Source organism: Dioscorea cayenensis, chromosome 15 (assembly GCF_009730915.1).
Source record: "Dioscorea cayenensis subsp. rotundata cultivar TDr96_F1 chromosome 15, TDr96_F1_v2_PseudoChromosome.rev07_lg8_w22 25.fasta, whole genome shotgun sequence".
Classification (NCBI taxonomy): domain Eukaryota; kingdom Viridiplantae; phylum Streptophyta; class Magnoliopsida; order Dioscoreales; family Dioscoreaceae; genus Dioscorea; species Dioscorea cayenensis.
Window position 1 is genome coordinate 856155 of NC_052485.1, and position 25647 is coordinate 881801.

A 25647-nucleotide genomic window follows, 5' to 3' on the forward strand; every position below is an offset into this window, starting at 1 on the left:
AATTTAGAGCTTGTTTCTCTCTGTATATGTTAATGTTTGTATAAATAAAACACAGAACAAGGTCATATGACTCATATTGGTGTAAGTACAACACAATGATGATGATCTGAGCCTGTCGATAAATCATAAATGAGAGGAGAGAGTTGCCGGGTTGAAGGTTTGAGTTGCATTACTTGCGGAAATGTCATCATTGAGTATCAGACATCAAAGTGGTTGGGCCGGCGAGGCAGGGTGAATTTGGTGTTTTTTTTAAAAAAAAAAAACCAAAAGAGCTAGAAAGTTCTGGCCCAAACCCCAAGTTTGATCGTTTGAGAAACATAATAATAATAGTAATATAATAAAAAGAAAGAAAAAGTAGAGCGCAAAGGCAGTGGAGTGGGACTGGGGGAGGGGGGGCCAATATCAATCAATATACATAGAAATGGTAAAAAAGTACGAGTATTATTAAACCTCGGTTGATTCCTCTCTAAAACCTCTGATGAAACTATTTTTCTCAATGTCTTGTCATGAACGAACGAGGCACGCAGTGCAATTGTAGTATTGTACACCCACACACACACCAACCCACCCACCCACACACACACACAAACAGCTCACCCAGATCTTTCATAGCTAGGCCCATTTCGGGAATCCCACCCTACTACCCCTGCCTAGCTCTGCCCCTGTTTCCTGTGCCTGTGCCTGTGCCTGTGTCTGCTTCTCTCGGCCAATCTCTTGTCTCTCTGTTATATCATATCTCTCCTCCTCTATTGTGTGTGTGTGTGTGTGTGTGTGTGTGTGTGTTGGGTCATCCTCGTCGTCCTCGGCTACCTGGTTTTCACGGAATAAAAGGGCTTTGGTAGGGGATTGGTGTGGTTTAGACGTCTAGTTTTGCTGGGTGGATGCTGGGGATGCGGTGAGGGGAAAAGATAAGGGGGGAGAGGGGCTTGCTTAAGCCTTAATGGGAACACAGAACACGACACGCACAAGTTTGAAAAAGGCGGAGTTATGGCCCTCACTTAATTCCATCAGTTATATTTATTTTTAGGTGAAAGGCGTGCGCGATGGGGTTCTCTCGAGAGGGTTGGGAGCGTTGTGGGCTGAGGAGGGGTCGAGAGATGGGATGTCTTCTCTCTCTTCTTCTCTCCTGCTCCCCCTCCTCCTCATAGATCTCCGTTGTCACTAATAAAAAGGTTGCGCCTTTCCCGGAGCTCTTCTTTGTAGACCCGATCTGGTGCCTATCTCTTCTTCTCATCTGGGATCCCCCCACGCCGCCTGGGTTCTCAATCAGATCTCCCGTAGTATTCATTTATGTTTCTAGGATTTTGAGAAGCGCTTTTGACGTGCATTCAGCGCTAACCATCTGGCCTCTCTTTGCTCCTCTCGCCATTTATTTATTAAAGAGAGGGCCTTTCACCGTCTTCTTTTCTCTTTTCTCTTTTCTTCATTCTCCATTTCAAGCCCCCCCCTTCTTCTTCTTCTTCTTCTTCTTCTTCTTCTCTCTCTCTGTGTTTCTGTGCCCGCTCGCGCGTCTGCGTGTCTTTTTGCAGCGACTCATGGCGAACAGATCGGGCGAAGATAACAGCTTCCTCTTCACGGACGAGGAATTGCGCGAGATGAGTGGGTTGAAGAAAGGTAGAGACTTCATCGAGGTAACATGTGGCTGCACCAGCCATCGCTATGGAGATGCCGTGGGGAGACTAAGGGTTTCCGCCTCTGGTGATCTTGAGATCACCTGCGAGTGCACGCCTGGTTGTCAGGAAGGTTTGTTGTACTCTCTGTTGGCCTCCATCACATTGGTTTTTTATCTTTTGGTTTTTTTGGGTGATGAAAAACTAATGGTGGGTAGCTCCTGTGTTCTTGGTTTTGGTGGTGTTGGGTCTTTTCATTATCGGCGTTCTACATGGTCATGCAAGCGTGATGTGTGATCTTGGTCTTTGCTTGGATGCTTCGTTCTACCACACGGTCATTCTCATGTGGATGTGTGATGCCAAAAAATCATCTTCTTTTTCGTATCACAAGCATCTATAGTTGTTTTTATATAGCATGCAATGCGACGGCCATCTTTGTATGCTCCAGCCCGAGATGTTTTCTTTTGCTCACAGCTTTTGATTACCTCACTGGGTACTAGTTTCCTTTGCCATGCTGTTATTCATGTAGATCTGATGTACCTCTCATGATCATGCATGATATATCTTGTGCGGTGGTGCTTTGCTTTTTAACGTTCATCTTTGTCATTCCTCTCCTCTCCTCTACACTCTTCTCCTCTCTGGAAAGATCTTGTTGCTGTTATGAAATGATAGTGTTCTAGACAATAGCTTTTGTAAGGCCATGGTTTGGCTTCTGGGCAGGTTGGAACGAGTCATTGGTCTGATTGAAAGTCTATCATCTGGTCTTCAGTCTTCTACTCAGGCAAGCCTTTGTGTGAGGAAAAAATAAATGTGCTTCCTTTCCACCCCCACGCAACTTACCGTTGAATGGACCTTTTGCAGGCCTTGATTTCTGAATATTCTTCCTTTACTCTGTTCTTTCTGAATATTCATTTCCTGACTAACTGTAATGAATAAGCATCATCATGATCCTATAAAAGATTATCTACCCTTATCAACTTATTATGTGGTGGACTGGTAATAATAAAATGTTCCAGCGTTCAGATAAAAAGTGGAAGAAATTATCTTTTATCACTTGCAAACTAAGGTCAGTCAGGTGAGGTTGGAGTAGTAATCAAAATTTCGCTAGTCATTTCCACTGCATTTTACATCTCTGAACCATGCCAGGGGCTTTTACATTGGTTCTCTCCATGCAATATAAGTTTTGGTTATTAACTCTTTTACTTGCAATGATTTTTATAAGTCATCAATAGCAAACACCATATAAATGTTCGTTTAGATTTTCATGGATGAAAAATTTTATGCTGTCCATTGTTCATCTATCCTCTCTTTTGACAGGCTTCTCCATGGAAGACCAATGTTTTGTAGCTTTTAAATGTAATCATTAGGTCCTAACATAGCTTAGCTTTAGATGTTATTCTTTGATAATAACATACCTTACCTTGGATTTTACTGAATCTTTTATTAAAAAAATTAACATGCATTTATTCTTTCACTGAAGAGAAGTGTGTACTAATCTGGACTCCATGCATGCCATTGCCATTTTGCAACTTCAAAATGACCAGTGAATACTCTGTTGCAGTGCAGTAAACTACCCAAAATGTAGAATAAGCTTGTTCATTTATGCTTACTGATATTGTTTACATATGAACATAGCTTGCTTTCACCCATCAACAAAAGGTTTTTTTGGTTCTGCATTGTGATACAGTCATACAGAGTTCTATCTAGCAATTGAACTGTTTTCGTTGATAGTTATTTTCTATTTATTTTTTTCAAAGCTTAGTTTCATGAAAAATAATTGATTGATGGTTAATTTTATGATTTTTTTAAAATTTCTATATCATCTGAACTGTTTTTGATGTTACATTTGGACTATTGGTTACTGAAACCTTTGCCTCATGTCCTCCGATTGCCTCCTCTTGCCTGTTGATTTATTATTTATGCTATAATGAGCAGACAAGCTGACACCAGCTGCTTTTGAGAAGCATTCTGGACGGGAGACTGCTAGGAAATGGAAGAGTAATGTATGGGTCATAGTTAATGGAGAGAAGGTTCCACTAGCAAAAACAGTCCTCTTGAAATACTACAATCTAGCATCAAAACATATGAATGGATCTCACAAAGGCCCCAATGGGCGTCCTTGTCATCGTGATGAATTTGTTCGCTGTACAAGGTGTGGCAAAGAACGCAGATTCCGTTTGAGAACCAAAGAGGAGTGCCGTGTTCACCATGATGCTGTGGCAGATCCTAATTGGAAATGCTCTGACTTGCCATTTGACAAGTAAGTTTCTAGTTAGGATGATATGAATGCTCACTTTTCAAAAACTTGGTGCTTTCTATCTGCCATGATAATGATGCATTATTGAATAGCAGCATGAGCCTTCAAATCCCTCTTGTTGGTTAGAATCAATCCTCTTATTGATTATATGATTGCATTCAATGTTTTATAAAGTTTACCTGATAAGTTGTAAGCATGGGATACAATTCATAGTTTTCATTTTCTATGGAACATTGATTTTTTTTCATTTTTCATGAAATATTTTATGAAGTGGCAAGGCAAGAAAGTATCTAAAAAAATATGATTTGCAATTTAGCTTGTATCTAGAGATTTGAATAACATTAGGTTTCCAGGATGAATAGCATTGTTGTATCCTTATTGAACAGTTGGAAGCTACCATCTGTATGTCTTATTTTCCCATTGGCCCTCATCCATGGGGTTATATGTTATTTCTAATTCATGTTGAGCCATGTGTTCATGTTAGTTATGGTGTTCTCTGTTGATCAGGATCACATGTGAAGATGATGAAGAGCGGGCGAGCCGCAAAGTTCTCAGAGGATGCTCCCGCTCTCCATCATGTAAAGGTTGCACTTCATGCGTCTGCTTTGGATGTGAAACCTGCCGTTTTGTGGATTGTAGCTGCCAGACCTGCATGGACTTCACAAGGAATGCAGAAACTTAAGACTTACCAGTGGTTTAGCATCAGAGTCATTTTATGCCTTGCTCTTTATCCCATTTTGGATCTTTGGGGCATGGGCACCATCAGGAAAATTGAATTCTAGAGGCGCCTTGAAATTTCAGTGGCCGGGTTCAGTATTTTTTTTTTTTTGGGTTTGGGGGGTGTTCTTGGTGACTATTTATTTATTCTGCTACTTTGTGGAGAACTTTTCTCTTTTCCATATTTATTGCTTCATGAATTTGTTTTGTGCTGAATGGTTAATCATCTTGAAACGTATCATATAGTTTCTGATTGGAACTCATGTGGCAAAGCGTTTGTGCAATGCCTCGAAATTGACAATAAATAACTTCTTTGATTGATTGATTGATAGATAGATAGGTAAACTTAGGTGCGCATTCATATGACAGGATTTGGCTTGCCCTGCTTCGGTGATGGCATCTTTTGGAAGCTGCTTTCCCTTGATTTTCGATTCATTAGGTTCTTGTTACTAGACAGCAAAATTTAGTGGGAATCTTGGTTCTCTTTCGCATGAACCTGTGTGTATATGTTGATCTTGTTCCATTTTCCATCCCTTCTACTTCAATTCAATCATTTGTGATCCCATGGGAGTTAATTGAAGTACTTATTTATGAAATTTGTATGTTCCATGTAAATGACAATCATCACCTCACCCGAAATCAGTGCGTTCCGTGATAAGGTAGGGAGGGAAACAAGAAGCTTCTTGGAGACTGGAGACTGGAGACTGGAGTTCACGTCTCATGTGCTCACGTAGAATGTCATCTATTATTTAGCCACGGTGTCATTAGTTAAAGCATCATTCAAACTAATATAAACCTATCCGGAGCCGGAGGAAGGATCTATATGCTGTCTTGCCATTCTCCTCAACAGCTTAAGAGAGCTTTGTCAGTGTGACCCATCCGCGAGTAGCCATCCTAGTTGCAAGCTATCCAAAGATATATATATAAACCTGAAAATAATTATCTTTGTCAACTTTCTAATCCATGCATAAACTTGAATAGCTTTCATTTTTTTAAACGTGCACTAGTCATCTGAAATCTTACCTACTGTAGTAAGCATGGACTTCTTTTTTGTGCATTGTTGCAGATAAGATACAGAAAAAAACTATATATATGATGCTGATCTGCCATTTGAGCTGGACTTAGTTCCGTTTGAAAGTGATCATTCCAGTGACGTGTTTCCTCGATGGTGAAGGCAGCCAAAATCATGTCACGGCTCTCTTTGCCCGTCCGTTTGTGCTTTTTTTTTTAAATAATATAAAATAAGTTTGTGAAGTCACTACCAGGATTGAGAACGTCTCATGAGCGTCTGCGACCTGATATTTTTTTGGCCGGACGGAGGTTTGGATATCTGTCCGGCTGTCATCAATGGATCGGCCTGCTCTCTCTCTCCATAAATATATTAACATATATATATAGATATTGAAATTTATTTTATTATCCACTTGAGCATAGTTTTGTACGAGTCATCTGACCCCACCCACCCCAACCCAACCCACTTCATACAATTAATATTAATTAATTAATTAACAAAATAATCGGTGTTTTTATTTCTAGGCTGAAGTTTTTATAAAATTCGTCCCCATGATCCATGCCAGTCAAAATCGATGGCATTTTGGTGAGATTAAGACTTCCTCTATTTTCTACTTCAACGATCAAAATGATCCAACCTTTAATTTAGACCTTAGAATCAAAATGACTATCTTAATTTAGAGACCAAAAAAAACACATTCACACTTGGGAACTCAAGATTCTAAATCTAACAAAATAATAATTAGTGAGTAGTCACAATTTCTTTGAGAGTTACATTCAAAGAAACGGTCCTTGTACACTTTTCCAAGCATGGAAGTTAGACCAGGCTTTTAGGTAAATGGAAAACCATAATGAGAGAACTTTAAAGTAGCAAAAGACCACGTGCAGGTATCTGGCCCCTATAGATTCACTCGAAAAAAAAAAATGGTGGGAATTGTGCTAAATCCAAGTCATGCATCACTCATGTCGGTAAAGCTAGAGTCTTAAACTTTAGATGAAATCCAATAGATGGTGTAGTTCTTTATTCAACATAACAGTATATAGAATGCAAGGTGTAAAATGCCTCCCATTCCATCAATATTTCATGGCAAAATGATGTCAAATTCAGTAAAAAACCAAAATAAAATAAAATAAAATAACATATAAAATATAACGAAACAAATCCAAAGAAATTGTGATTCATCCACTTTTATTAAAATAAATAAATTAATAAAAACAGCAAACAATAAGTCTTAACCAAAACTATTGCAGTAATCAGTCTTCACAAGCTTACTACATTGCCTATAAGAACATATACATTATATTGTCATGGCAGATTTAAAAAAAAAACAAACAAACAAACAAATAGACATCCGCAAATTTCTGTTGGTATCAGAATTTATACAACACAAACCAGTAACGTGATGTACGTAACTACTTAGTTTCTAAGGGAAAACAATTCAACCAATTAATTGGTACAATTACTCGTGGGCGGACACTGTTGCTAAAGAATGCCATATTTACCTGGTTTAATTACTTCGAGTCTTCAAGATGGTAATATTGCTTACAAGCAAGAACCTCACAGTCCATTCATGACGTTTGAATCTCAAACATTTCTCAAGCTTGAGCAGAGCTCATTCACAGCTTCCAGAAACTGATACAATATCAAGGTGCCAGATAGCTACTAGGATAAACTATCTACAACATAATCTCTTCAAATAAGATGTTGACTCACGCGAGATCACACCAAATGATGACATATACTAGTACCAGGTATGGAACAATCACTTTTCTAACAAAAAACTATGAAGTTGTTTATATTATCATCATACTTGCAGGCAACTAGAAAATAGAAAAGACACAAGAAAATGGCAAAGTAGTTGTTATATGTTCCTCAACAACCATAGATAAAAAAATTAAACACTAGTTTAGATCAAATGCAAGTACTGATAAACACAAAAGCCAAGATATCATGTCGCCGTCAACATCTACAAACTGATAAAATTTAACTTGTTAAGAAACATATCTACTGATCACGAAGCTTCAATATGGAATGCAGGCACACAAGTCTCAATCCAGGTGAATGAATTTTATACCAGACTATCAAGAGGTAAGACCAGATGCACAGAATCAAGATGAGGACATTGTAGTTACATATGCGAATACCAGATAGCCATTTTAAAGAACGAAGAAATAGTAAAAAAAAAGAACCTTCTAGGATTTGAAGAGAAGGCCATGTATATATCGAATTCAAATCCAGTGTCACTTGAATTTATTGACTTCCTCACCTCCCCCGTGGATTCACAAGCTGGGAGAACACGGCACTTGTTGCAGCATCCTCTGCATCATCGAAAGTGCCTGAATTTACTCCCTCCACCATGGTCACACTATTGTCGAAAGGTTCAAGTTGTGCCAATTGGATACCAGGAATATTGTTTGTGCTATTCTCATCTGGGTCTGCTAGTGTGGATGTCTCCTCAAGTTGTAGTGCATACTCAAGATTCCACAACACATCCCCCATTGAAGGCCTATCAACACCTTGTTCAGCCAGGCATTTCTCAGCTGTCTCCCCATACTTCCTAAGGGATACTGGGTTGATCTTCCCTACTAAGGCGGGATCCATGATCTGCTCCAACATGCCCTTCTTCTGCCAACTCATTGCCCACTCGGCGATATTGACCTGCTCCCGTGGAAGGACTGGGTTGAGAGCTGGCCTTGCACAAAGGACTTCCATCAGCACTACACCAAATGAATAAACGTCAGACTTCTCAGTCAACTGCTGCCTCCGGAAGTACTCAGGATCAAGATAGCCAAAGCTTCCTTTGACAGCGGTGCTGACATGAGTTTGATCCAATGCTGGGCCAGTCTTTGAGAGGCCAAAGTCTGCTACCTTTGCGATAAAGCTATCATCTAAGAGAATGTTAGTAGTCTTCACATCACGGTGAATTATACTCTGCGCAGCACCAGTGTGGAGGTAGTGCAATCCCTTGGCCGCTCCTATGCAAATCTCGAGCCGCTGCTTCCATGAGAGAGGAGGCAGGTTGGCCCCATACAGATGGCTCCTCAATGGCCCATTGGCCATGTACTCATACACCAAAATCATCTCAGACCGTTCATCACAATAGCCAATCAGGGAGACAAGGTGCCGGTGCCGCAGCTTGGATAACATCTCTATCTCTGTCTGGAATTCTGTCAATCCTTGCTCAGATCTTGGATTTCCTCTCTTTACTGCAACCTTTGTACCATCTTCCAATGTCCCCTTGTACACCTTACCAAACCCACCAACACCAAGAAGCAAGCTCTCATCGAACTTGTTTGTGGCAAGGATAATCTCTTGGAATGTGAAAACACGACCTAGATTCGTAGAGGCCAGAGAGATACAGCTGGCTGTACCGCTTCTCTGTGAGGTCGTGGATACTTTGCTAATGGTATGAGAGTTACCATACAGTGGCAGGGGCAACCAGGGGTGGCTGTGAGGACTGGTTTTAGACCGGCGAACCACAAGACAACAATAGCACGCAGCTGCCAATGTGGCAGCAAACCACAGCCCCAGAAACCCCTCCGAGTATAAACCCAGATCCGGCTGCTGCTGCTGGATGGTGTCTGAGGGAGAAGATCTTTAGCAGAATGGAGACCGTCCAAGCTTCCGACTTGATTGCTCATCTTCATGATCTCCAATCCGTTCAAGATTGCATTGTTGTTGTCCTCGTTCAAGGAATTGGGACCGACACTGACAGTCAATGTGCTCGAACCATTTGAGGAATTGGAAACGAAGTCCTTGTAATACGGTACTGATAAATCCCCCTTGAGTGAAGAAAGATCCAAACCATCGATGGCAATGTCAGAATTGATATAGACGTTGAAGAGAAGCGTGTTGAGAGCCTTACTGACGATATCGCAGAAGTGGAGGCGTAGCAAATAGAGGAAACTAGGATCCACCGAGAAAACCCAGGTGATGTTAAAACTCAAATCCGTGACGTTGGGATCTCCCCATGGTGTCAGCAGTTGAATAAACCAACCTGGGAGCTGTCTCGACAGTGACTCCTTCTGGATACTTTATAGTGGAGGGATCTACAAACACCTTCACAGCGGAGCTGTTAACATGTAGATACCTGCCATCAGTCTCCCAAGTCCTCCCAAGAGAGTCATTCTCAGGGGTGAGCAGAGGACCCCCAATGTTGAGCCGGTACATGGTCTCCAGGCCGAGAACGGAGATACCGCTGAAAGGAGCATTGGGAATGGCCAGAGCCTGGTCGTAGAGTCAACTCATCTGGGACGGAGACAAACTCGATCCCGTTCACAAACGAAACTGAGTTATTGGAAGGAATGAAAGCGACGACCAAGGAGTCGGATGTGACATTCAATGAGTACTCTTTGAAGAGATAAGAACGGTTGGAGTTGCTGAAGGTGAAGTTGTTGATGAGGACCATGCCATCGGTGACGACCGTGAATTGGGCAGAGGTGAGGTCATGTTGGGAATTAGAGAGAGGATAAAAGTAGAGGCGGAGCCAGTGGCGTCCGGGCTGCTGGATGTCGAATTCGTAGTATGCCGGTTTTGAGAATATACGAAGGGATTGGTACACTGGAGATGGGGCGTTGCCATTGGATGTTGAGATGACATCATCTCCAGATGTCTTGAGGGAAACTGAAGATCGCTGTGAGTCTGGAACAAAGACTTGGCCTTGATACGAAACATTTTGTGAAGACCCACAAGCAAGCAAGTAGTTGTCCATAGGGAGGAACAAAGCAGCAGCAGCAGCAGCAGAGGAGGAGGAGAAAAGCATCAAACTCGGCCACAACCCAACACAACAAACACATCCGAGCCGCCAAAGAGATCCATCCCGTCTCCTTCATCTTCCTCATCTTAAGCCAAGCCAACTATGTATAAATATGTTTTGACAACCAATTTGTTTGTAATGTGGCCCGGCGAGCCTGAATAATGTTTCTGATCCGATAGCATCAAGTTCCTCACAAGCTTCTAAATTAGCTCATCCTCAGTTTTGGTCCTAGCTCTAAATTCCAATCTTCCCGATCCCCCCGCATTTCAGAACCAAAAAAATGTACGCCTCTCCACACTGAAACAAACACAGACACAAGAAATGTAACCTGTAAAAACGGCTAATAAATAAACAAATAAACAAAATAACTTAGAAAAATTACAAGAAGAGTCTCTTGAACTCAACAAAATCAAAGGTCCAAATCATAAGAGCTCTCTCTCTCTCTCTCTCTCACACACACACACACACACACACACACACACGCAAAAGAAAAGAAACTACATCAGATTCGAAAAGGAAGAAACCAACGTAGAATCGCTCAGATCCGCAATGTACACCACGCCCACAACAATCACAAAGAAATATGGGTTTGGTGGCAGTGGGAATAAGCATTGCCTACCATTTGAAGCTCAGAAAAAGCAATCAAGATCACAACATTCCCACAAGCTCATACCTCCTGAGCAAACCAATCCCGTGAAATCCACAGCTGACGCGACGAATTACAGAGGAGATTTGCTTGCATTAAGTTCAGTTGAAAAAAAAGGCACCTTTTTAGTGGGTTTCCTCTGGAATTCCTAACCAGCTCTTTCCAGCCTGTGTGCTTAGTCTGTCATCTGAAGAGAGAAAAATGAGAGGACCCACAGCAAAAGGCTCTCCATTTCTCCAGTGAAGAAGGATTGAAGAGATAGAAAGAAAGAAAGAAAGGAAAGGTGCGGAAGGGACGAGGAACTTTCTAAAGGCCCATAGGTTGAGTTGGAGTTGTGGTGGTAGAGCATGGGATCATGTGAGCTTTGCTTTGTTTTGTTTTCTCCTTCTGGATTTGGGAGAAACAACTGGTAGCTGCTGCGTTGTGTTTGGGGTTTTAAATTGTAGTCACCGCTCACCACACCGTCTGGGGTAGTCCACTAGCTCAGCTGAGGCCTGAGCAGTGAGGAATGAGGGGATCCATCATTCACCATTCACCACTATTATTTATTATCGATCTGCTTTCCCGTGCAGTGCCGCAACTCGGTGTTAAATGGGCTTGCTTTTAGTCAATCAACTATGACTGAGTCAAGCCCAAGATACAGCAAAGCAGACTCTTTAAAGCCTGCAACGGCAAAATATATCCGCGTTCTTAACTTTGAAACGCTGGTCTTGTTTCCCACTGTGGAAGACTAGCGTATGCTGAGGAAGCCTGACTCCTGACTCCTGACTCCCACGAGCCTCCTCTTCCCTTCCTCAATTAAAGCCGACTTTCGCGCGGCCACGTCAACTCTCCGCTTGACGCTTCCATAAACCATTAAAAAATAAAGGTAATTATCTGCAAACAACAGGTCAGATGTTCACGCTCATGTCTATGAAAACTTTTTGAGCAGTGGATGTTGATTTATGTCACTGTGATTCATCTTGAATTTTTTTATAAATATACGTCACCGCCTGTCTACATGGCAATTCATGTATTAGATTTTTTTTTTAATATATGGACAAATATTAAAATAAATAATAATCACTTCCATGACAAGTCTGATTCACATGTAAAATTTTTTATTTTTTATTTTTTGTTTTTAAAAAATTTATCAATAACCTTGTTAAGTGACATGCATTGTCATGGCAGAATTATTTTTTAAATATTTATTTATTATTTTTCATCCCATTCCATCTCCATGAATCAACAATTATCTTAATTAATGCCATAAGATCAACAATTATTTTAATTAAAACTATAAATACACCGAGATTACTTTAAACTTACTTTATACAATTCTACATTTACATTGTGCCGGTGATCACTGCACCAAAACCAAATGCATTCGAGGCTCATTAGATCTCTTGCTTTCAACATGGGGTGCCTGCCCTTAGTGTCTTTCGAATACTAAATTCTCTTTAGCAACTCAGGGGGTGTTACTATAACAAATTTCTATCCAAAATGCATACTCTACCCCAAATAAACCTAAACAACTACAAAATTTTGAATTTTTAATAATATTTTGTAGTGCCAATTGAGAAGGTGGGTGTTTTTATCTCAAATCTCTCTCATAAAGTCAAGCTTTGAAGGGTATTAATTTAGAGAATTAATATAGTATACAGAAAGATACAACTAGATTAGCACCAATGAAGACCTAACTTCTCTTCCGCTTTCCCTATCGAGTATATTCCAAGATAGAAATGTTTGAAATAAGAAGCATTAATCAAAGTTGGTTAATTGTAGATTCTAGAGTTCTTTCCCATAAGAACTTTCAAGCTCTTATTTTATTAATCGATGGAGATGGAGGCACCGCGAGAATAATGATAGAATGGAATGAAGAGAAGTCCATGAAGATAAATTAGGAAAGCGAGAAAACTTAAAAAATAATGTTGATTTGGCAAATCATGAGACATCAATAGAAATATTAATTAAAAAAAATTGAACAAAATATTTTTATTTTTTATTTTTGATGTGGTAATCTGTGATAGGATATGTGGTTCAAACATGTTATCCTCATCAGCTATTGTCACTCTTATCAGTATTTATTAATCTAAAAAATATTAAATATATAAATATATTTTATGCGGGTATTTTATGATTATAATTAATATAAGATGAAGATAAATTTTATACATATAATAAAAATATAATATAATATTTTTTTTTTTAAATCACAATCAAAATGCATAATACAAGTATATGAATAAATAGTTAGTGCGTTTAGTTAAGCTGCTCTTTAAAAAGTAACGTACTTCACATGCATAACTTCTTCAGAACAATCATGAAACACATTCGTTTTTCAAAGGGCTGGAACTGGAGAGAGATTGCTTTTGCAAACTTGTTACTTTGCTAGCCCTCCAATTAACATTTGACACCATTGTATAATTAGTTTGTAGGTACGAATGGCCAAATTAGCTAGGTGCATGTCGTTATGAGATTGATATTGAGAAGACATGAGCGTGATCAGTTTGATGGGCATAATAAAATGTGCATGTGAATGCTTAAACGTGGTTGGTTTGATCATGAGAGGCCATGAAATGGAAAATGGAAAATGGGAAATGGGATGGGTCCCGCAGGCGCATGAAGGGGAAGGAATCTGCCACTTTGCCGAGGGTGAGGTTGTCGTCGTTTTGCATGCATGCTCACATGGCTGACGTCCTCTTATTCCGCGTTTCAGCAAAATTATTATTAGTTTTAATTTTAATGTAAATGATCAGATGAATCGCTGATCCCTGTTCTCTGTTCTCTGTTCTCTGTTCTCTGTTCCCTGTTCCCTGTTCCCTGTTCCCTGTTCCCTAGCTACATGCTGGGGCTGCCCTTGACAGATTTGTAGAATACTTAATTTACATTTTATGAGGGAGAAGGCAACTTAAGTTTTATCAAGCATTATATGTTGTTTGGATCAGCTTATAGCTGACCCAAAAGCACTTATTTTATAAGTTAAGTCTTTCATGAGGGTTTTATATTGTGTTTGGATGGAACTTTCTCGGAATAAGTTTCAGTTCGTGAAATAAAGTCTCAAATACGAACTTTTATTTTATAAGTTTGCCAAACACTAGTTTATGAAATAAAAGTTCGTTTTTGATAAGTTATTTGGTTAAGTCAGTTTTATTAAAATGCCTCATTCAATCCAAGTAAAAGGGTATTTTTAGTAATTTTTGTTGTAAAAGTAATTTTTTTAAATAAACATACAAACATTTTCACAACTACGTGAGTGTTTCAAACTAATACATCCAAACGAAAAAAATACGTCATAAGACTTAAGCTTATTCTAAAAAGTACTTTTTTTAAAAAGTCTTCTACAAAAATTAAAAAAAGACTTTTTAAAAAGCCCAGTCCAAACAACACCTAATTAGCTGATATGATGGTTAAGCTAAAAAAAATTATATTTGCTCATATATTCCTATAAAATATTTTTTTTCTATATTTGTGTATTTTATGATTAAAAATTAACTTATAAATTTAATTTTACAAAGGTTAAATTAATTTTTATTTTTACACTATTACTATTTTATTTTCCAAAATAGATGAAGAAAAGAGAATACATAATGGTTTTGTTTTTTTAATAAAGTTGTTTCACTTGACTTTTGGTCAAAATTTTTATAGTAATATAGAAATAATTTTTTTTATTTTCTTTTCCACATATTTATGATTAAAAAATACCTATTATTTTTATTTTTAATATGATAGCTAAATTTTTTTATTTTAATGCATGTGGTTCATCCAATTTTATTTTTTTTTAAAATGATAGCTAAACTTATCATGGGCATGCTCTCAAATTAAATTTTTTTTAATTTTTCCACAGTCAATATTTATAAATTTAAAATTTTTTTAGTATTTTTATAAAACATTTTTTTCGCACTTAATCACTTATATATATATATATATATATATATATATATATATATATATATATATGATAAAAGTTATTTTCCATGAACACCATTTATTTAGAATTGGGATTTGCTCGTCAAGGTGCACGAAAGGTCGTGAGTTTGTCCATCATATCAAGTAAATTCTTGTGGATATTTAATTAAGGAGTCATACCAACTTCTCATTTCATTCCCCCATAGCTAGTTGTTTACCAGCTAGCCACTATTATCTACTCCCACCATTTTGAAAAGTTTTTTCCCCTAAATTATCTATCCACATAACTAAATTAGGACTTAATTTTTCAAATTTATCTTTCTAAATTTATTTAAATATATTATTCTTATCACTGTTATATTAAACAAGGTTGTCGGGACTGGCCGAGACGATGGCCCAGTGGCCAGGGGTCGAGTCGATGGGTTCGACCGGGTTGAGTCGAGGGTTGAGCAGAGGGTCAATAATTAAATATAAAAAAATATTATAATAATTAATAATAAGCAAATATAATATTAAACCCATAATTATATTATAAAAACATACTCAAATTTGATATTTAAATTGATAAATGACCTTATATACAGTAGAGTTTTCTAATTATGTCATTTATTTTTACATTTTTTAAATATTTACAAATTTAATATATTAATATATAATTATCGAACTTCTCTCGATTTATTTATTTATTTATTTGTTTATTGGTTGATTTTGTTAAAATAAATAAGAAATTTAATTCACTAATTCTTATATCTCAATTGAGTTTTTATTTTATTTTAAATTTTTTTATATTTTTTATTTAATTATAATACATTAATTTTATATTTTTATAATAAAATTACACTCATTTATTATTTTATTTTCTTAATAAATTAAATTTTTAGAAAGTATTTACATAACACATTAATATATTTTATTTTTAAATGTTAATTTTTGTTGGTATGTTTATGATATATATATATTGTAATTCTATTTATTGATTATAAATTATAAATTAATATTAATAAATATACACGATTTTTGTGATTTTTAATGAGAAAAATAATAATAAATTATTAAATAATGTAAAAATTAAACATTGTGACCCGATTGACCCGGCCAGGTCACCGGGTTAACACCGGGTTTTTTAATACCCGGGTTAATCGGGAGTATACCCTAGCTGAGCCACATGGCTGGGTTCCCGATTCCGGTTGAACCGGCCGGACCGGTCCGGGTCTGACAACCTTGATGTTAAATGCAACCTTTAAACAAATCAATGAACAAAGAAATTGCATTTTCTTCTTAAATTGATTTTTATGAAATATTATAAATTAATTTTTTTTACCAAAAAAAAATTAATTTGTGTGAAAATAGCATGCATTTATTAAAAAAAGACTAATTATAAAGTAAAAATTGAATAGAGAGAGAATGAGGGAGAGAGAATTAAGTTGATGGAGGATAAGAAATGGGTAATATAGGAAAAATTTAGGTAAATGTGCATGGAATCCCTTGATTTAACTCTCTCTTTGTGAAATGATTGGGGTGTACATACAAAAATTAGACGGAGGAGTTTAGTTGTTACGGTTCATATGCAAGGATGTTAGCCGTATTAGTTTAGTTGTGCCACTCTGTTGAAATAAATGTGGATAAACCGCGAGTTTATTGAAAAGGAAAGAAAGCAAGATAAAAACCAAGCCTCTCACTGGGAAGTGAGGGGTACAACACATGCAACGAGAAAATACAAAAAGCGAGAATAACAGAGGAGTCTGAGAGGCGGAGGCACCATCCCGGCAACTCAGGGGCTGTCTGCAGGCAGTAGGAGCAACTACTCCCGAGCTATGTCATGAGCGAGGATCGCCAGAGCGGTCGGATTCTCTAGCGCTAAGGAGGCGAGGGAGCGCTTAATTTTTCACGAGAAGCTTCGTTTGAGTGATTGTAGATGACTATCATCAGCTGTTGAAAACCAGGAAAGAAGCATATTAGCAGTTTTAAAGATAATATTAATGTGTGGCAAAGCATTTAATTGGAAGATACGAGTGTTTATTTCAATCCATATATTCCAAAGGACAGCACGGGAGACAAGGTCCCAGAGAGTTCGGTATTGAGAGCCAATAGATGGTAGCCATTTAGACCACAACAACTGAATTGAAAATGGGAGGAGATTTGAATCTAAGGCATGAAGAAAGAAAGTCCAAATTTGTTTAGTAAAATCACAGTCAAGAAAAAGATGCTGAATGTTTTCAGAGGCGTTATGGCAGAGGACACAAGTATCAGTGGAATTTTGAAAGTTGAAACCTTTCTTGAAAAGATTAGTGAGAGTGAGAATTTTGTCCTCTCCAACTAGCCGCAGTGAGCAGTGACTTTCTTTGGGCAAACGAATTTTCCGAAATTTGAGTAAAGTGGGCAGCTGAGCCCACCATCAATGAGAAATCTATAAAACGATTTGACTGAGAAATTGCCACATTTTTCAAGTGCCCAAATGAGGGTGTCGTCTTGATTATGGGAGCACTCAGGAATAATATCAAGGAGAGCAGAAAGGGATTCAGCAGGGGCAGAGGGAAATAAAGATTCTGCATTAAGAAGGCGTTGATGGAAATGTCTGATAGTAATCCAAGGATCAGCACAATCAGAGAAAAGAATAGGCCAGAGGTCTTTAAGTAAAATCCCATTGTGCCATCGATCAAACCAGAGAAAAGTGTTAGCCCCGTTATTTATGGCTTTCGTGATACAAAATCTAAATGATGGCAGTATGGTAGTCACTCCCGCCCAAAAGAAGGATTTATTTTTAGGAGGGGAATGAAACAAAGCTCCATATGGTTCTCTAATAGAGTAGTTAGCTTGGATGATTTTAGCCCAACCACAATTTGGATTATGGGAAAGTTTCCACCACCATTTTCCAAGGAGAGCATTGTTAAAATGCTGGAGATTGAGGATTCCCCAGCCTCCCATATTGCGAGGTCTAGTGATTCTGTTCCAGGCGATGAGCCTAACTCCTTTAGAGCTCAGTTCGGGCCGTTTCCAAAGAAAATCGCGCCGAATTTTATCAATTTCCAGGATCACCCAGATAGGGAGTTTGAAAACCAACATCCAATAAACTGGGACGGTAGTAAGGACAGAATTGATAAGGGTTAGGCGTCCTCCCAGGGATAAGTAAATTGCTTTCCAAGAAGAGAGACGAGTGCGAACCATGCCAATGAGCTTTGCCCAATCCATTCGTCTGGGTTTTCGACCAGAGAGAGGGACCCCAAGGTAGGTGATCGGGAGGTAGTTCCTGGAACAGCTAAGAATTCTAGCAGAAGAAAGATGAGGTTGAAAGCCATAATTAGAGGGAGAACAAAGCGACTTTTTAGAGAAGTTGATTGCTAAGCCGGAAGAACCCTCATAAAGATAAAGAATCGGGTTTGATTATTTGAAGGTCTTCTTGTCCACCAGCGGAAAAGATAAGGAGATCGTCTGCGTATTGGAGATGACAAATGTTATCGATTTGATTTAAGGGGACGCCTATAAGGACTTTGGATTTTAGTGCGTGAAAAAACATAGCACTAAGGACATCAGAGGCAAGGGCAAAAAGTAAGGGAGGGAGTGGATCACCTTGCCTCACACCTCTTTTACATCGGATATAACCTTGAGTAGTGCCGTTAATGATGAATTGGGTCTTGGCAGTGCTAAGGATGGAATAAACCCAAGAAATCCATTTAGGTCCAAATCCTCTGGCAGCAAGGACTTCAAGGAGAAAGTTCCAATCAAGAGTATCGAAAGCTTTTGCAAAGTCCACTTTAAAGATGTAACCGAGACATTTCCGTTTTTGCAAATTGAAAATGACTTCTTGAGCACCAACAATATTATCCGCAATGCATCCGCCTCGATAAAAACCAGTTTGAGAGTCGTCCCACCGATGAAATTAATAATCTCACTAAGTCTATTGGCAAGAATCTTGGAGATGATTTTTACGAGTGGAGTTGATGAGGCTAATGGGTCTAAAGTCTGCAACCTCACCAGGTGTATTTGTTTTTGCAATTAGAGCAATATTGATCCAATTGATACGCTCAAGGTTGATTGTGCCCTCGTAAAAGTCATTACAAAGCTTAAAAATTGTGTCTTGGAGAAGGTCCCAGTGTTTTTGGAAGAAGAACATAGGGAAGCCATCTGGGCCAGGAGCTTTATCAGGGTTAAGATTAAAGACCGCCCGATTAATTTCCTCAAGAGTGAAAGGTGAATCAAGTTGGGATAGATCAACTCTTTCCTTGTAGTCAAAAAGGGAGTGCCAGTCAAGGAGGAAACGATTTGACAAGGGGGTGCCAAAAAGAGAGCGAAAGTGATCGGTAAAGATCCTACCAATATGATCATTTCCATCAATCCAGAGACCATTATGGATAATACGGGGAATGTGATTTTTGTTTCTCCTACAGTTTGCCACTTGGTGAAAGAATAAAAATTGTGTCTTGGAGAAGGTCCCACTCTGTTTGCTGAATGAATCAAATACCAAGTATAAGCTAATTAGATAAAATTTTGATCTGATAGACCACGTATAAGTGTTAACTTATCATTGCTATAGTCAATCTGGTTTATCCCCAAAATCTGTCTCAACTCATATTGGGGAAGGAAAAAAAAGTGGAAACCACAAAAAACGACAAAAAAACAAATAGGAGAACTATAATAACAAGTCATAAGAAGTGGAATCACAAAAAACGACAAAAGACAAACGAAGAAAAAAACACAGAACAACAGATAAACATGGAAGACACAGGGCTCCTCAAACCTCTCTTGAACCACCACCGTCAACTAGCCCGTGTTCTGATCATGTGTCTTCTTAGAAGGCGGAGCGTCTTCTGCCTCCTCCACTCAAAGATCTAAAAATTTCATACTACATCAGATGGTAGAGATGGAGTCTTCAGCTTCGCTCTGGACACACACTTGCAGGTGAATGAAAAGGTGGCTCGGCATCTTTTACAACCATGACGGAGCCCCCAAAATCATGTTGACAAGCAAAACCACCCATAAAATTCTATAATTAATTTGTAGGGCCCGCACATGGATATTCTCTTTGTTAGATATGGGTCCAACCTAAATTAATGTTGGTTCTATGAAAACTTTTATCATTTATTGTCTCAATTAACTAATCTTTCTTATTTATTTTCTGTTTTTTTTATTTTGACTGCAATCTTAGATAGTTATGAAATTATTTTATAGATTTATTTTTTCTTTTGTTTATTGATCCTTTCTAATGACTTTTTTCTTATAGTTGGATGATCTCTCATTATAAAAAAAGAGTCTCATAAATCTTAGCAATATATAAAAAAACTCTTTTTTTCCATCTATAATTTTTTTTTAAAAGAAGTTTTGAACCATTTGTGATACTGAAAACTTGCTCTTTGTCAAATGTGCTATGCAAAGGGGTCATCTCGCTAGTGGATTAGAGTGTTCTGACACTTAGGGTGAAGCCGATTCACCTGCATGAAGATGGCTAATTTAATGTTAGGACAGTGCTTTTGTATGACTGATTCGAAGCCATTTCATTTTATTATTGTTTTCATTAAGTTCCATCTTGTTTGTTTATCTGCTTGCATGCTATACCTACGGATTATTTCCAACACTTTTCAATATGAGATCAGGATGCTTAAAGGCTAGTTTGTCAATTGAGTTGAGGGTAATGCGGCTTTATTTGGTAGCAGAGGATCATTAGGAATGTTGCTTTCCATACAACAAGCCAATAGGCGACAACAATTTACATGCACTCGGTTAGAGACGACTAGATTTGTCTCGGTGTGGAATGGGCAATTGAAGCATTCATTTACGCACGAATGGTCATAAGCGGGCATCTGATTAAAAGGCCAGGCCAGTTGATGTCTAATGGGCCCCGATCACTCGGGCTTCGCCCATGTGCATTGCATAGAGTGGTTGGCACAGAGGCTTCTCAGTTGATTCTGTCATATTAAAATGGTTACGCACGGCATGAACCGTACTGAACCTAACAAACACCAACCCACGGTACCTTTCATTTGGTTTTGGTCATTGTGAAAAATTGTAAATTGGAATATTTCCTTTTACTTCTAGAACTTAGAATGGGATATTCAGGAATCAGACGGCTACTAGCTAGCAGCTAGCTGCACTTTATAGACTTGCTTTATTTGTCGCACAGCTTGATAACAATGGCAACAGCAAACTAAATGATGACCGTGAGACTTAATTACGTGCTCCACAAGCCAGCCTCAGCCTCTCTCCCTTGATTCTTGGGTGAACGTTTTCTGCTCTTGCTTTTTCCTCCAATTTTCGCAGAAAGCACGTGTCTGTTCGTGGATGTATATAAAAGCCTGTCTTCCTCGCACCCTCACCCTCACCCATCGTCCTGAAGGTGGCTAGGGCCTAGGATTATTAGCGAGGTGAGATCATTTTTATTTGTTTTTTTAAATCTCAAGTTGATGAATGTATATATATATATATATATATATTTATATATTATGAATGACCTCTTTAGCTAGCTAGTTGATGATTTTGTGACTAGTCCCATATACGTGCTTGATTATTCATGGTAATTTCTGTGGAGAAATTTTTATGTTTGTTGTGTGATTTTCTTTTCCTGTTTTTTATCTTTCGGACGGAAAGAAAAACAAGAAAGATTTTTTTTTATTTTTTTTATTTTTCTTGTCTAGTGAATTCCTGTTTGCAGATTAGCTCTAGGCTAACTTGCTTTCCTTGCGCGAGGACAAAAGAAATCTTTCTTAATTATTGATCTGAACATATGGTATACCTATTTCAACATTTTGTATGTTTCAATATATTCTTCTATCAGCTCTTCCTTGCTCCCATCCAATCTTCAAATATCTTGAATCAGCACCAGATCAGGTTTCTCTACTATATAGACTAGTATATATTGAAGGAGCGACGTGGACTAGGTTCTAAAGTTGCTCACACGTACGAATGGGGTTGCCAAGGATTGCAAGAACTACATGGAGGCATTTTTTTTCTGTTGATTCTTCTGCTAGATTTGTCACTCCCAACCCACGCTGGTCAACTTGGATTGCTTCCTGGAACTCGCCCAGAGAATGAATGCCGAAACTTCTCCTCCCTCATAAGTAGAAATTCCACAGTCACCAATTGGAAACAAGTTTCTGTAGATAAACCGTTACCGAGGGATGCTTTCCACCACAGGGCTGTTGGTGTGACAACACAATGCCATTACCATGCTGCTGGTGCAGCAGCAGCAGCAGCAGCAGCACCAGCACCAGCACCACAGATGGCTAATCTTATTGATTCGGACGCCGAGGTTGATGATGGTAGGCTGCCGGGACTTGAACCAACGAAACCTGGGGAGAAGCCACGAGTCGTCGTTCTGGGTTCTGGTTGGGCTGCCTGCAGGTTTCTTAAAGGGCTAGACACAAAAATCTATGATGTTGTCTGCATATCTCCAAGGAACCATATGGTCTTTACTCCTCTGCTTGCTTCTACATGCGTCGGGACCTTAGAATTTCGATCAGTTGCGGAGCCAGTTAGTAGAATTCAGCCAGCTCTGTCCGGAGCCCCTAATTCATACTTCTACTTGGCTTCTTGCATGGGCGTTGATACAGACAAGTACGAAGTAAGCTAAAACTTCTTGTTATTAATCTTATACTAAAAAATGGTATGCTTGCAAATTTGCTTCTTAAAGTTTGCTGTCTTTAAAGTTCTGGAGATTTCTTGTGCTCAGAGGTATCACTTGGCAATTGATGAATTTTTTGACATAACATGCCATGTCATAACCTTGCATTTAAATGAGTGGTTCTTTCTATACAATAGAGATGAATCAAGTCTAAGCATATATCTACACTGAGTTTTCAGGTAATCATTTAGTGGTCTGATTGCTCTGTTTCTCTTAGGTGTATTGTGAGGCTACTCCCAATGCTGGCCTTCCTAGTGATCCATACCTCTTTAAAGTTGCCTATGACAAGCTGGTCATTGCAGCTGGTGCCGATCCTTTGACATTCAACATTAAAGGAGTGAGGGAGCATGCACTTTTCCTCCGTGAAGTCAATCACGCACAAGAAATCCGAAAGAAGCTTCTGTTGAACTTGATGCTTTCTGAAAATCCGGGTAGCTACTACAATCGCATTTCTCCCTTAATATAGCATTCATGTTTTATCCACTGTTCTAAAAAAAAAAATGAAATTAGACGGTTTTATTCTGGACCTTTTTAGTAATCATTACTTGCCTTTCCTAAAGTTTGACTTTGAGAGTTCTTCCCAGTGCTCTGCCTGTGCTTCTTATCCAATGATATTGTGGAAGTTTGCTTTTGGAGGTGTTGCTTCAAATTTAATATCAAATATCCTTATGATTTTGGATGGATTTAATTTGAAAGGGAGCAGGATTTTCTAGGTTTCTTAGTGTAGAGCATTCTGAATGTTGAGGTGGATATTAATTAGCCCCGTATAAATTTGTCAATTGTAATTAGTCCGAGTTCATATTTTTGCATGTGAATGTAAATTCAGTCTAAAACTTTGGCACAGGCATATTGGAAGAAGAGAGGAAGCGCCTCCTGCACTGTGTTGTGATTGGCGGTGGCCCGACTGGAGTTGAGTTCAGTGGTGAACTGAGTGATTTTATCATGAGAGATGTTCGCCAAAGGTACTCTCATGCAAAGGATTACATCCGGGTCACCCTCATAGAGGTATACCATCATAACCTGAATTCTCTCTTGCATTGAGGACCTAGAATTATGGCTCATTAATTTCTTGGCATTGTTTGTAGGCCAATGAAATATTATCATCATTTGAGGTGGGGTTAAGGCAATATGCAACTAATCACTTGACCAGGGTAAGTTGATCCTACCTTGAATTTTTATGTCCATTAATTTCAGGGGCTTTCTTGCCCATGAGAAGAACATTCTAAAGTTTGACACTGTAATGCTTATTGCAGTCTGGAGTTCACCTTGTGCAAGGTGTTGTGAAGGAGGTGCTTCCTGATAAAATTCTGTTGAGTGATGGAACTGACATTCCTTATGGCCTGCTAGTCTGGTCTACAGGTGTTGGACCATCTCAATTTGTGAAATCTCTTGATCTGCCTAAAGCTCCTGGTGGAAGGTTAGTTTTACATGACTGACCTGCAACTAAATTGAGTGTGCAAGATTTCAGCTTAATTCTTCTGATGTCCTTGTTTATTTTCTCTCGGATATGTGTTATTTACTCTCTTACTAATTGTTATTATAGCTCCATTCTTCTGATACGCCTTTGTGATACTTTGGTAATCTTGTTTAGGATTGGTATCGATGAGTGGTTGCGTGTTCCATCTGTGGAAGATGTGTTTGCACTCGGGGACTGTGCAGGTTTTCTTGAGCAGACAGGGAAGCAAGTCCTTCCTGCATTGGCTCAGGTTATTATTGTTCTTGGGCACTGCATTGCCAATAGATGTGCATTTTCTTCTAAATCTACCATATTGTCTGCTATCCTGCTTTGATACAGAGAATATCGTATGTTCTTTAAGATTTTGTTGTTGAATCTATTGGAAAAATAAAATTGCCCGTGTGATCTCTTGTGGAAAATTCTGATAACTTTGAATTTGATTTTTATGTAGAAGGAATGGAGAAGAGTTCTTTGCCTTGCAAATTTAATATTCAGCATAAGTAGATTGGCCTTTTATTTATTTATTTAAATGTTTTTTATTTTTGGTAATCAGCATTCACCCTGTTCCTATATATATATTGTGTTTTGGCTTGCACATAATATTCTTCGAAATAGATTGTTTAATTAATTATGTCTGTGACAAAGAGATGCATTCTACTCCTGCAGGTGGCGGAAAGGCAAGGCAAGTATCTGGCAGAGTTATTCAGGAAGATTGGAAAGGAGAATGGAGGAAAAGCAGGCTGTGCGGCAGACATACCCCTCGGGGATCCCTTCATCTACAGGCACCTCGGAAGCATGGCTTCTGTTGGGCGTTACAAGGCATTGGTTGATCTAAGGCAGAACAAGGTAATCTATGTTTGTCACAAATAAAATAATCGGTTTTTTCCAAGTTGTGCATAATACCAAATACATGGTTTAAATATATGTAGAAGTTGACAAATAAAATGTTTTGCTCTGGCTTCTTAGGATGCGAAAGGGCTGTCCATGGCTGGGTTTCTTAGTTGGTTCATCTGGCGCTCAGCTTATCTTACCCGCGTTGTGAGCTGGAGGAACAGATTCTACGTGGCAGTGAACTGGGCCACCACCTTCGTATTCGGCCGGGATAACTCCAGGATTGGTTGACACCTCACTAGCCCAACAACATTTTAGTCCGTTAACATTCACCATCTATATTTTTCAGTCCGTCATCTTCGTCCATTGCCGGAGATGTGCTCTTGCTCATTTCTCCAATATATATATATATATCAATTTTTTTTGTATTCAGGTCCTATTAAAAACTTTTTGTAAGTGGTCAGAGTTTGATTTTTATGTAAAAGCATATTTTCCAAAATGTGAGTAATGATTATGACCGTGAGTAGATTTTATTTCTGCTGAGGCTTGCATATCTTTGGTTTTTTTAACGGCTTAACAGTTGATCTTTCACATGTGAATTTTTTTAACGGCTTAACAGTATATATTCTTCGTTTCCTCTCAGTAGTACATTTGGACCAAAATTAATTGATGGTTTCATTTTCTTATAATGATCAAAATAGCACACAAACAATTGTTGGTTTTATTTTTTATTATAATGATAGAAATAGACAGATAGTAGTAGTACAAGAGTTATAACAAATAGATTTATTTGCAAGGAAAAACTCGTGAATTTTTTTTTTTTAAAAAAAACTCATGAAAATCTTATTATGATGTGAGGGTC

The 25647-nt window shown here is 38.4% G+C and overlaps 3 protein-coding genes across 3 annotated transcripts; 2 read left to right on the forward strand and 1 right to left on the reverse strand.

Moving 5' to 3' along the window:
* Window positions 1-600: 600 nt before the first annotated feature.
* On the forward strand, window positions 601-4847 carry LOC120277484 (protein ULTRAPETALA 1-like). Its single transcript, XM_039284346.1, has 3 exons — window positions 601-1743; window positions 3546-3870; window positions 4375-4847. The coding sequence occupies exons 1-3, from the start codon at window positions 1536-1538 to the stop codon at window positions 4547-4549; spliced, it is 708 nt and encodes a 235-aa protein (XP_039140280.1). The 5' UTR covers window positions 601-1535; the 3' UTR covers window positions 4550-4847.
* Window positions 4848-7483: 2636 nt separating this feature from the next.
* LOC120277058 (receptor-like protein kinase THESEUS 1) lies at window positions 7484-10826 on the reverse strand. Its single transcript, XM_039283805.1, is given in 6 exon segments — window positions 7484-9116; window positions 9118-9152; window positions 9154-9564; window positions 9566-9835; window positions 9837-10649; window positions 10735-10826. Coding segments are annotated over 5 exon segments (2496 nt in total). The 5' UTR covers window positions 10359-10649; window positions 10735-10826; the 3' UTR covers window positions 7484-7858.
* Window positions 10827-21045: 10219 nt separating this feature from the next.
* Window positions 21046-25322, forward strand: LOC120278025 (internal alternative NAD(P)H-ubiquinone oxidoreductase A1, mitochondrial-like). Its single transcript, XM_039284913.1, has 9 exons — window positions 21046-21242; window positions 21653-22438; window positions 22716-22929; window positions 23343-23503; window positions 23584-23649; window positions 23752-23915; window positions 24090-24204; window positions 24621-24800; window positions 24921-25322. The coding sequence occupies exons 2-9, from the start codon at window positions 22097-22099 to the stop codon at window positions 25074-25076; spliced, it is 1398 nt and encodes a 465-aa protein (XP_039140847.1). The 5' UTR covers window positions 21046-21242; window positions 21653-22096; the 3' UTR covers window positions 25077-25322.
* The last annotated feature ends 325 nt before the right edge of the window (window positions 25323-25647 follow it).